This window comes from Pantherophis guttatus, chromosome 2, assembly GCF_059756535.1.
Source record: "Pantherophis guttatus breed Tessera chromosome 2, ASM5975653v1, whole genome shotgun sequence".
Taxonomy (NCBI): Eukaryota; Metazoa; Chordata; class Lepidosauria; order Squamata; family Colubridae; genus Pantherophis; species Pantherophis guttatus.
The window spans coordinates 104757526-104770443 of record NC_142064.1 but is presented as its reverse complement, the minus strand read 5'-3'; the positions used below and the strand labels follow the sequence as shown (position 1 = coordinate 104770443).

The 12918-nt window shown below is 36.6% G+C and overlaps 1 protein-coding gene and 1 long non-coding RNA gene across 4 annotated transcripts; one reads left to right on the top strand and one right to left on the bottom strand.

The window, feature by feature from the left end:
* Window positions 1-476: 476 nt before the first annotated feature.
* On the bottom strand, window positions 477-3670 carry LOC117661864 (uncharacterized). Its single transcript, XR_004590154.2, has 2 exons — window positions 3103-3670; window positions 477-774 (listed from the first exon to the last, which is right to left on the bottom strand). It is a non-coding gene; the product is annotated as an uncharacterized LOC117661864 (long non-coding RNA).
* Window positions 3274-10658, top strand: SYCE3 (synaptonemal complex central element protein 3). Of its 3 annotated transcripts, XM_060690300.2 has the most exons (4): window positions 3290-3464; window positions 5081-5412; window positions 8320-8428; window positions 10410-10658. In XM_060690300.2, the coding sequence occupies exons 3-4, from the start codon at window positions 8320-8322 to the stop codon at window positions 10574-10576; spliced, it is 276 nt and encodes a 91-aa protein (XP_060546283.1). In that variant the 5' UTR covers window positions 3290-3464; window positions 5081-5412; the 3' UTR covers window positions 10577-10658. The 3 variants fall into 3 exon arrangements, with proteins under 3 accessions (XP_034266977.2, XP_060546283.1, XP_034266979.1); XM_034411086.3 differs by lacking the exon at window positions 5081-5412 and having other exon boundaries at window positions 3274-3464; XM_034411088.3 differs by lacking the exons at window positions 3290-3464; window positions 5081-5412 and adding an exon at window positions 3492-3896.
* Window positions 10659-12918: the final 2260 nt, after the last annotated feature.

Genomic DNA, 12918 nt, shown 5'->3' with positions numbered 1-12918 from the left:
AGCCTTCTCTGTGGCGGCGTCTGCCCTCTGGAACAACCTCCCCCCAGAGATACGTACAATATCAGACCTCCGGATTTTTCGTTGGGCCCTGAAAACTTATTTATTTCAACTAGCCAGGCTGGCTTGATCCCACAGTTTTGGGTTAAATTTTAATTGATTTTAAATTGGGTTTGTTTTAAATTGCGGCCAAAAATATTTAATTATTTTAAACTGTTTTTAAATTTTGTATGTTTTGTTTTTATTTTGGCTGTTCACCGCCCTGAGTCCTGTTGGAGAAGGGTGGTATACAAATTGAAACAAACAAATAAATAAATAAATAAACATGAATCAGAAATGGGGAGACTAGAATTATACTCTTATTCAACCACAGAGTTCTATGAATGATTTTGGATTAACCATTTTCTCAATCCAACTAAATTCACAGGTTTCTCGTAGAAATAAAATTAGGAAATTGCTACTTACACTGCCTTGTCCTCTTAGAGATCAAGTTTAATGTGTATGTAATAAGTAGGTCAGGTTTATATTATATCCCACTATAAATAAATGTTTGCTATGTGACCAGCCCCATTTCCATTTCAATTATTTTACTCTCTTGATAATATCGTATATTATCTCTAGTTCTCTAATCCATATGCAGGTCTTTCTATCTTGTAATGCTGAGCATGTATCTTTCCATGGGTCTTTGCATCACTGGTAGCTTTCGTATCGTTTTAATGGTTGTAAAAGTGGCCACTTCCAGCATTTCCGGAAGCCTCCTGCAGCAACAATGTGATCCTGAAAATAGACATGGTTGCTTTAATGTAACTGTGATATTCATCTCATATGATCTCAAACATTACTCTGAGCACTGAATAATGCTATAGATTAAATGTTGAATTCTTAGTGTTCTCTGAGCTTGGTTGTTTTCTTGACTGGTTATCATCATAAATTGAGGAAACTTACTGTAAACCATTTCTGCTAGTGACCCTGTACTCATTACACATTTAAAAACCCAGTGGGTCTGCTTATATGATTTAACTGATCAAATGAACGATACCCCAAGAACTAACATCCTTGAGTGTCAACAGTGCACAACCAAGGAAGACCTAGTTATTTGGGCAGTAACTGTTTTTAAGATTCTCACAAATGCTGCTGAAGAAGTGGGAGAAAAAAAAATGAAAAATAAGTGCTCTGTAGTGGCCAGAGACAAAAGCGGGAGACAAAGGGAGTTTCTTAAAAGCTTCTGTTTGTGAAGTCTCTCTAGAAAAGGCCTACACAACATACATCCCATGGATTACATGCATCCTTGTGAGGCCTGCCCATGTTTTGGGAAGAATAGCCATTCTATTGTGTCCAAACATTACACCTGAAAGTAGGATCGGCTGTCACCATGTCTTTCACAAAGTTAGGCTTACAAACATGTCAAACTGTTGTTGCTATGCTATGCCTTCAGCCAGTAAAGTCCTGACTGGTACAGCAGTAGTCATATTCCTCCAAACAGAAGGAAGGTGATCATCAGGTGCCCTTCATCCTCCAATTACCTAAGGGCCCAAAAGCAATTTGCACCAGCCAAATAGGGGTTTGAGACTTCCTATTATCCCTTTTTCTTTTAAAACAATTATTTTTGGAAATATTAATTACAGTACAAAACAAATAAAACACCTGTATACATTAAAGAAAAATATCCAATTAAACAAAATGGTGTAAACATAACAAAAAAATTAATAAAAACAAAAAGCCCTTTACCTTATATATTAAACTTATCAAAGGTACCCAACTCTGTAGAGCCCTGGAAATTACACAATCCATATCTCTATATTAAACAAACTCAGCCAATTGTAGTTTATTTAATAAATCATTGTTAAACAAACAATAAATGAAATGTGTCTTAAGCATGTTCGCTAGAGTTATAAAATTATAACTATATATTTGTATCTGTGCATCTCTAAAAATGTCCCTAAATTTATTTTGGAACAGTAGCTTTTAACAAAATGGGGAAACTTCTCAAGTAATCTCTAACATGGAACTGTGTTCTATAGAAAAGGGAATAGTGTAGCCTTCTGTAATCTAGTGCCTTTCAGATAGATTGGAATATCTCTCCTAGAAATAATAGCTTGCCATCATATTGGGGACTAAAGATTGGAATATCAGCAATAATTAAATTTTTTAAAAGTTGGAAATGCCATTTTCTAAGGGAATAGCTCCCAACCTTTTGGGCATCAGGGACTGGTTCTGTGGAAAGATGTTTTTCCATGGAGCAGAGGGGACATGATTTCGTGTGTGGTCTGCATCCTGTGGATGGGGCTTCAGCTGTTTGCGTGGCCCGGTTTCTGGCATGCCACAGCCTGGTGCGTCACAAACCAGGAGTTAGGGACCTCTGATTTAATAAACACAAAACCAGAGTTTTTGACTGACTATTAGTTCACCATATCCCTGCAAAACCCAATTTCTGCTTTAAGAGAGTGAGAGAATAATTCAGGGACACCCAGGGAGACTCAATTTATTGGATTTATTTTGGCTGCAATCCAAGGAGAATATAAACAGGAAGTGGGTTCCTCTAACCCTCTTTTCCTTTTACTTAAATTTGATTCCATTAAATCCTTGGGTTTCAATCCTCTTCCTATGTTACATATTTGAAAAACTAGACAATTTAACTCATTGGGATGAAAAGTAGCAAGATAAATTTTCAAATAGATGCTTGGATTCTATTTCAGATGATTAAGTCACATTATTTGAATGGCTATCAAAAAGGACAAATACATAGCCAGCATTATTTATTGAGGAGCACAATAACATTTTTTCCAAGATATAGTTTTTTTCATTAAAAATATAAGGCAGGGGGTAGTAAAACCCAAATGCACAGAGATTCACATGAGTTAAGAACTCAGCTCTGTGGGTACCTTTGTAGTTCTGTATTATATTTGAATGGGTTTTTTTAAAGTTAATTTTCGCTTCATATCTGTTTTTATAAAGTATGTTTTCTACCTTAACATGTGCTTATTAATTTACCTATGCATTATTTTTACTTATATTTTGTGTGCTATCGGTTGAATATCCATGAGTTTTATAAAAATAAATATTCTTCTTAAAAGCCAATTTTGATTTTTTTTATCATAAACCTACCTAGTACCTAGTTCTATGAATGAACACTAGAGGAAGAAAATCAAATCAGAACAGAGTGCTTGATGCAGAATAGACGAATTTTTTTTTCTCAATTGAAAGACAAAATTATTCAACTTGCGTGTAATGAGACAATAAACGTCCTACTGTACGCGGAAAAGTTCTTTAACATTACACGTCCGATGAAAGTTGTGGGCAGAAGAACCGGGTGCAAACGCTCAGGGATCTTCCCGCTGCGGCAGCAGAGAAAAGAGGCGCGGGGGCGTCTCGCACATCAACCGCGCCGCCTCCTTCCTCCTCGGGCAAAGCGGAGGTCCAGCCGTAGCGGCCCCGGAGAAGTGGGTGGAGGGATGGCGGGTGAGAAGGTAGGTCAGCCCATGGCGGCTGATTCAGGGGGCCCAAGGGAAGCAGGTCGGGCCCACACTGGTTGCGAAGGGGAACGGGCAGGCCGTTAGAAGCCGTTTGGGAAACCAGGGCGGGAGGGGGTCCGCTGAACTGAGGGCGGTCGAGAGGAGGCAGGCTTGACTCCCTCCCTTTCCCTCCCTATTTAGGTTTAATTTAGCCCCGACCGTTTCCCTGTGCAAAGGCCGTTATTTGGAAGACGAGAAAGCGCTGCTAGGGACCACGGCCGCCGTCCTCATTCCGACACACTCAAGGGGGCAAAAAACACTTTTATGGGTATTTTCAAAGTCCTGCGTGTCCCCGCTTTCTAGTCTTTCTAGCTCCGTCGTTTGGCAGTAGTTGAGAAGTCTTGGAGGAAGTTCTCGTTTCTTCGACTCCACTCAACGCCAAAACCGGTGATCCAGTATATCTTATTTTACCTAAAACATTTACTTCCTTTCTCGTGTGTGTGTCGTGTGTGTTAAACCTCAGCGAAATGTATTGTAAAAAAATTAAGCCAGTCTTCCACAATCACGGGGGCGGTGAGCAGCTTATTCCGTAGGGTTTTTTAAAAGTCCTGTATAAAAATTATGTTATCCTTCATGGGCGGGAAATAATAATGATTTGGTTTAATTTATACCCCAATCCGACATAGGTTTTCATAGAACTAAGGTCAGTGGAATGAATATCCTGTTACCTATTTGTATCAAGTCCTTACTTAATTGACTTGAATTTACTTGCATATAAACATATGTTTTTGACAGCGGAGAAGTACAGGTGAAACTCGAAAAATTAGAATATCATGCAAAAGTTCATTTATTTCAGTAATGCAACTTAAAAGGTGAAACTAATATATGAGATAGACTCATTACATGCAAAGCGAGATAGTTCAAGCCTTGATTTGTCATAATTTTGATGATTATGGCTTACAGCTCATGAAAACCCCAAATTCACCATCTCAGAAAATTAGAATATATTTTTTTTTAAAATTGATTTATATGCCACCCTTCTCTGGAGACTCAGGGCGGCTTACAATGTGTTAAGCAATAGCCTTCATACTTTTGTATATTTTATACAAAGTCAGCTTATTGCCCCCACAATCTGGGTCCTCATTTTACCTACCTGAGAAAGGATGGAAGGCTGAGTCAACCTTGAGCCTGGTGAGATTTGAATTTGCAGTAATTGCAGGCAGCTGATGTTAATAACAGTGCTTTAGTCTGCCACACCACCAGGGCTCCTCTGAATATTACATGAAATCAATAAAACAAGGATTGTACATAGAACAATATCGGACCTCTGAAAAGTATAAGCATGCATATATACTCAGTACTTGGTTTGGGCCCCTTTTGCATCAGTTACTGCCTCAATGCGGTGTGGCATGGATGCTATCAGCCTGTGGCACTGGTGAGGTATTATGGAAGATCAGGATGCTTCACTAGCGGCCTTCAGCTCTTCTGCATTGTTCAGTCTCATGTCTCTCATCTTTCTCTTGGCAATGCCCCATAGATTCTCTATGGGGCATTCAGGTCAGGCGAGTTTGCTGGCCAATCAAGCACAGTAATCCCATGGTCATTGAACCAGGTTTTGGTATTTTTGGCAGTGTGGGCAGGTGCCAAGTCCTGCTGGAAAATGAAGTCAGCATCCCCATAAAGCTCGTCTGTGGAAGGAAGCATGAAGTGCTCCAAAATCTCCTGGTAGAAGGCTGCATTGTCAAGCACAGTGGACCAACACCAGCAGATGACATGGCTCCCCAAATCAACACAGACTGGAAACTTCACACTGGACTTCAAGCATCTTGCAGTGTGTGCCTCTCCATTCTTCTTCCAGACTCTGGGTCCTTGGTTTCCAAATGAGATGCAAAAGTTGCTCTCATCAGAAAAGAGGACTTTGGACCACTGAGCAACAGACCAGTTCTTTTTTTCTTTAGCCCAGGTAAGACGCTTCTGACATTGTTTGTTGTTCAGGAGCGGCTTGACAAGAAGAATACGACATTTGAAGCCCATGTCCAGGATCCGTCTGTGTGTGGTGGCTCTTGATGCACTGACTTCAGCCTCAGTCCACTCCTTGTGATAGTCCCCAACACTTTTGAATGGCCTTTTCCTGACAATCCTCTCCAGGCTTTCCCTCCTTATGGAGGGTGTCAATGATGGTTTTCTGTACAACTGTCAGGTCAACAGTCTTTCCCATGATTGTGATTCCTACTGTACCAGACTGAGAGACCATTTAAAGGCTCAGGAACCCTTTGCAGGTGTTATGGCTTAATTAGCTGATTAGAGTGGGACACTTTGAGCCTAGAATATTGAACCTTTTCACAATATTCTAATTTTCTGAGATTGTGAATTTGGGGTTTTCATGAGCTGTAAGCCATAATCATCAAAAGTATGATAAATCAAGGCTTGAACTATCTCGCTTTGCATGTAATGAATCTATCTCATATATACGTTTCACCTTTTAAGTTGCATTACTGAAATAAATGAACTTTTGCACGATATTCTAATTTTTCGAGTTTCACCTGTATATACCACTGAAGTAAAAAAATTATCTGAATGATAAATGATATTTGAGCAATGTTAAATGTAATTTTCTTTGTATGAAGTCCTATTAAATTGATTACCATAGACTTCTGACTAAATGTTAAGATTCATGTGACTATATTGTATTATATGCAAGCTTAATAAACATCCATTAAATTAATTATGAATATATTGATATATAAGTAGGGCATTGCAGAATTAAAGTAGTTTTATTTAGATAATGCAAAACTTAGTGATTTTGTTTTAGCATTTTACTTGTATATTTGTAGTACAGGCAAAACACTGCAAAGTACAGTATGTATGTATGAATATATGTATATGTATATGTACATGTGTGTATATGTATATGTGTGTGTTACATTTAACATTGCTCAAATATCATTTATCATTCAGATTATTTTTTTACTTCAGTGGTATATACTTCGCTGCTATCAAAAACATATGTTTATGTGCAAGTAAATTCAAGTCGATTAAGTAGGGACTTGATACAAATAGATAACAGGATATTTACTCCATTGACCTTAGTTCCATGAAAACCTATGTCGGATTGGGGTATAAATTAAACGAAATCATTATTATGTATACACACCCGTGTTTCCCCGAAAATAAGATCCTGTCTTATATTTTTTTGAACCCTGAAACAAGCGCTTGGCCTTATTGCCATGCATTCAAAAGCCCGATTGGGCTTATTATCAGGGGATATCTTATTTTGGGGGAAACAGAGTATATAAATTGAAGTTGGAAGAAAAATGACAATCATTTAGTGGAGAGCAATTTTCAGTTTTGAAATATGTAAAGAGGTCTGCCTATATAGTTCAATTATATTAAATTTCATTTGCTGTCTAGAAGGATACCATGTTCAATATCTCTCCGCTTAAATACACTAAGCACAATCCAAAATTGTTATGATATAAATAATTTTTATGAAGTAAAGCCACAATCAAATTCCAAGCAATTGGGATAGAGAATGACCCACATTCAGATTTGGCTTAAAAATAAATTGCTTCATTTAAAGTAGCTTATCCATCATTAAAAATAATTATGCTTCTATGAAGTATGCATTAAAATTGCATTTGAACTGGAGTCTGTGGTTCACCATCCAGATCCCATAACCTCTAAATAGTGTGACAGAAGCTTGCTAGCATCACTTGATAGCAGCTATGGTGGAAATGTAAAATTGAATATCATCAGTGTGGTGGCAAAACTGCACCCTAATGTTAAAAAGGAGAGAAAACCCCCCCACAAAGCAGGGGCCTAGGGATAGACTGCTCTCCTTCCAATAACACTGGTTGGAGCTGGACCTGAAGGAAGGAGAAGACCATTGCAGGACAGTACTCAATCAACTAAACCAGTCCAAAGGATTACCATGGTTAATGGAATTGGAGGCTGCTGAGAGGTAAAAAAAAAAGGATAGGATGAATGAATTACTGTCATCTTGAGCCCACCAAAATTTATCTACAAGTGTGACCAAAATTTTCTCAGGACTATATGTTGGACTGTATTTGACTAGAAAAGATCCACATAATCCATTTCTTCCAGGACTTTTTAAAACTTGGGCCTTCCTAGGAAAACATGTTGGAGACTAGAGGAAAATTGTCCAGATATGCAGGATCCAGTGATGATTTCTTCTTGCAAAGGCGCATAGACCATAGCCTGTTTCAAGCATCAGGAAGAATTTGCCACTAGACAGATCCACCCTTATGCCACCTTCCTGGTCTTGAATCAAAATTATAGGTACTGTGTCCACAGTAACAAGGACCCTATTCACTTCCTCAAGTCTACTAAGGATCAAAGTAATTGTAGATAACACAGGATCTAGATCAGTCAAATCCATAGGACTTGCTCAGCTGGAGTCTAACTTGGAACAAATCCAAGCAATTTGAAACACAAGGTGCTGAGAATACTTATTTACAGCAGAACTGCAGGTATTCTCATCTCAGAAATGCTGTGGGCATTTCTTCTGCTGCTTCACCCACCAAAGATCCTTCCAAGATCCTCCTGAAACCAGGAAACATGCCAGAGTCTGCACAAGAAGAATGCAGTGGTGTGATCTATTTGAAGGCATCACCACTGTCTTATTCAAGCAGCAACCAGGGCCTCAATCAAACTTAAGAAGAATCTTAAGTGCCCTCTGAAACCTGATTGGGTCTGTACTCAAGAACGATTTTTATTTATTTCTAGGTTATGCTTTGATAAAATGCTTAAAATGAATATTTAAAAAATATTAAAACCATCACTTTATTGCATGCATCAAATATAGGTTTCACACGGTGCACTACTATTAATATAATTTGTTTTCTATTAGATGGCTAAATGTGAACCCTGCGAAAGAAGTTATGATAACATGGTAAAAATGCTTGAGGATTTGAACAGGGATTTGGAAAAACTTCTGGAAGACATGGAAAAATTATCAGGTGTGACATAATCCTGAAGTGTATCTATATATTGCTAACAAATTGTCAATTCAGAGTAATAAGAATTTACTGCAGTTTTTGTAGATGTTCATTTGAATTACAATGCTTATTAGCAGGGTGGATTTGATTTAAATCGAGTTGATTTAAATCACTAGTAAAAAGGCTTGATTTAAATCAACTCGATTTAAATCATAATTTTTAAAGAGCAACTGTCATCTCTGCTACTCCTTTCACCCACTGTTGACTCACCGATAGTCCCAGTGTTGCAGAATATACAGCCTCATGCTACATAACTAAGCTCCATTTCATGCTGAATAAACTAAATTATTTATGTATCTTAAATAGAAAACTATCTTACGATAGATTTTTACCCCAAAAGTTTTTTATTAAAATAAATTCGATAAAAATCAAAAAAATCTGATTTTAATCAAAAAAATCCGATTTAAATCAAAAAAATCTGATTTTTTTTGATTTTTTAAAAAAAACCATTGATTTTTATCCACCCTGGTTCTTATGAACTTTGTTACTTTGCTTTTCCAGGAAAATTGCTCATTTAAGTATTTTTCCATAAATACTTAAGTACCAAAATTACTTTTCATTTTTCAGAAGAATTTTTTTGAAAAAAAGTACTAAATTAAAATAATTTTTATAGGAAATGTCACTATTTTGCAAATGTGCAGATCCAATTATAAACACACTAGTAAAGAATGCAAACTTTTGTTTAACTATCTTGGTTAAACATGGCAGGTTTTTTTTTCTGCCTTTCCATATAAAATGTTCCATATGTATTAAGGGCCTTTAAAAACATATGGGAAAATAGTTGTCAAGGAAGCAGATAATATGTTGGGGGAAAACATTAAATATCTTCAATTCATTATGTCTCTGTATTGAAATCCTTCTTTCCAGACTAGGTTTTCCAGTTCATGAAAGAATATTGTATTATTGGAAATGTTAATGCGTTAAAAAAAACTCTGGAAGAAAAACTCCAATAATAAGGCTGAATGATGTGGTTGCTAAGCAAAATATTACATGACCCTGATGGACTTATGATCTCACTTCCATGGCAGTCATTAAGTGAATTACCCACAGTCATTAAGCAAGACATCACATGATTGCAACTTTCAATTTTACTGCAAGCTTCTCCATTGACTCTGCTTGTCAGAAGCTGGCAAATGGTGATCATGTGATTGCAGAATGCTGTGACAATGCCCACCAATTACAAAGCACCTAAATCTCAATCATGTGATTGTAGGGACACTCCAATGATTATAAGTATGAAGACTGGTCATAAAAGTTATTTTTTCAGTACTGTTGTAATTTCAAATGGTCGTTAAATAGGGTAGTCATTTGACTGATTGCTTTTGCTCTCATTAAAACATTTTACAAATAAAAATTTGGTATCTGTAATTAGACATTCTAAACATGTAACACTGTTTAGATTTACACTGATAATGTAAATCAGATTATGCAAAAAAACAAAACAAAAAACCCTTGACATACTCCTGTTTTCATCAGGAGTGCATTTCAGAGAAGAGATTTTAACTTCCTTTTTATGGAGCAATTCCTAATCCATTCATTTACACTACTGTTTTTAATGGACTAACTTAACATTGTGAGATTAATTATTTAACAAATTTGTTTATCATATCTGTGCATTACAGCATAGTATCCATGTTAAAAATTAACCAGGAATGTACATGTTGTCAAAACAACAACTTTTTATAATTAAAAATTGTGACACAGAACTACCCTGATGATTAGTGATTAGTGAAATGGAAAACAATAGATGAATAAACTATTTTCTGTAGCATAATACAAAAATTTGCAAGCATCGGCTTGAATCCTTAAATACCATATTTGAAAAAAATATTTAGAATTAGAATTGGCAGTTCTGTTACTGTTTATTTTTTTATTACTTTCTCATTCATCCCGTTCAAATTCACACTTTGAATCACTGAATTTATCTGTTGGGTTGTCCCAGTGCAGGCTACTTGGATGGCTTATGATATGGTGGTAATGCGCGCTAATCCAGACTTGGCCAATTCAATGAGACGTCTGGAAGATGCCTTTCTTACTTGTAAGGAAGAAATGGAGAAAAACTGGCAAGAAATGTTGAAGGAGACTAAAAGTGCTGAACCAAAACAATAACTGTTTTTGAAATCAGTGGTGGAAGAGTTAGTCTTGAGTAGTGTGGTCAGTGTTTATTTACAAAATACATTTTAAAAATATATTCCTGAGCTGTGTCTATTTCAATTTTTATTCTTGAATGAAAATGCTTTCAAACATTTAAACGGTATGCACAATTACAGTATGATTTTATTTTATTTTCATCATTGATGATGTCAGTCACAGAACATATTCTTATCAAATTCATTTCCCGTATTAACCTGTAAAATTAATAACCTTAAGAATAGGAGTTACTGAAACTAAAGTTATTTATGTCTTGATCTTGCTATATATATTTACATGAAAGAAAAAATTATAAATTCAATCCAGTTTATTCCCATCAGCATTTGTAGGAGTGCAGGCCTAAATCACAAATAAGATGAGAATAATTTGACCACAAGATGGCACTCACACATAAGGATCAATTTTAGAAAAACAAATCTTAGCATGGCAACAACACAGGTTGTATCCATATATACAGTAGTAGACAATTCAGGGAAGAGATAGGATAGCAGAATGCATGTTAAAGCCAAAGAGGGAAATAGAATAATATAATAATATAATTCATGAAGGGGTAGAAGATGAAATAAAGACAATTACTCTTTTTTTCTGATTTATGGCAAATCAAGAGGAGTTGGAGGGGGGAAAGTACTTTCTGACATGAGATAAAGAATATACCTATACTAGTGAAGTTAGCAGAGTGGAAGAAGATATGTTTGAAATTCTTGGCATTGATTGACAAAGAGAAGTCACCTTTGGAAAGTGACGAGGTAGAAGCATGGTTGCACCAAGAAGATGCAAAGAATCTGCTTAGCTCTCTTCTTCCCTTTTCTATGTTCAAGAAGGTAGAGGGGGATGGGAAAGTGGCAGGCAAAAGAGGAGCAGAAAGCATTCAAGATTGAGGAGTGAACCCTCACGAGAGTGAAAAGTTGCCCTTGTAAGGTAGTACAGTACATCTGTATATCTACAGTATGGTAGATGCAAAAATCATGTATACCAAGATACAGAGGGACTGTTTGGACCTTGATCCTATCTTGTGTTCAAAAGATAGGAGTGCATCTCATCTATTATGAGAGTGAGTGAGAGTGCTGAGTATGTTTTGGTGGTAGTGACTGCAGTAGTAGTGCTGTGACTCTCCAGACAGAAATGTCATGCAATGCATGCAGAGGAGGCTGAAGCTCCGCCTATTTGAAATCTCCAGTGAAGCTGATTGAGAAGGGACCATTGTCATGACTGCTCTGCAAACAACAGATACTATACAGAATCTGGAGACAAAGTCTTTATTGGAATTTTGTTTGGTTTGCAAAGACTGCTAAAAGGAGGTTTCTATTATATTTTGCTATAATATGCATTGGCTACCATTTATTATTGCAGTTTTATTGTGTACATAAGTCCCACTCAGGTGATACATTTTCAATCAACGGGTACTCCCCAAGCATAGCTGACGCCTACCATCATGAGTATAAGACAAGGAAGCTTCATAGAGCACATAGTTGCGCTGTATTCATAAACCATTGATAGTTCTGATAACACAGCATGTCTTTATAGAGTGTTCCTTTACATGGGAGTTGGTAGTTCAACTACAGTATATGGCAAGTATACCACACGGTATATTTCCAGAATAGAGTTACTGTTCATTACTTTCTAGTAATTAATAATCGCTCTTTCATTACCTTTTCTTAATTACTATGTCACCCAGTCAAAAATACTGTGTTCAGGATGCATTTCTGCACTGATACAAATGTTGAGTGTTGAACACTCATAGTTGTTTCTTAAAGCAGGAGATACAGCAGCACACATTGCTTCCATGTTTCCTTTCATTAGTCCTGTGAATGCACCTGCACCTGAAAAAAAAAAGATCAGAATTTAAAGATTTTCAGAATTACTTGCCATTTCTGGCTTACCTTATCTCTATATGAAAACATACACGTTTTTGTGTATTGTGGACATAGAAAGCTATAGGAATTCTGAGCAAGCCCCTTGTTTCCTGATTCTTTCCTTCCCCCACCCCAAGCATAACAGTAACAAAAAAAATATGGTGGTAGGCCCCCTGACTGCTCCAAACCTGTTTGTAGAGAAACTGGCTACAGATTATTTTTAAAACATTTTTGCAGTGATAGTGATAGATATTCTTCCTTTGCTCTTAAGTATGAAAACATTTTTCTCTCTCATTCCCCCTCACTCCCCTTGTTTAGAATAACTCCCAATCTCCCACATTCTTTTCAGTAACTTCTAGGGAAGGCTACTAAACTAATTATTTTTGGTCAGCCTACTGATATAATCAAGATTTCTTCAGAAATATTTAAAATCTCTTTTAAATTGTC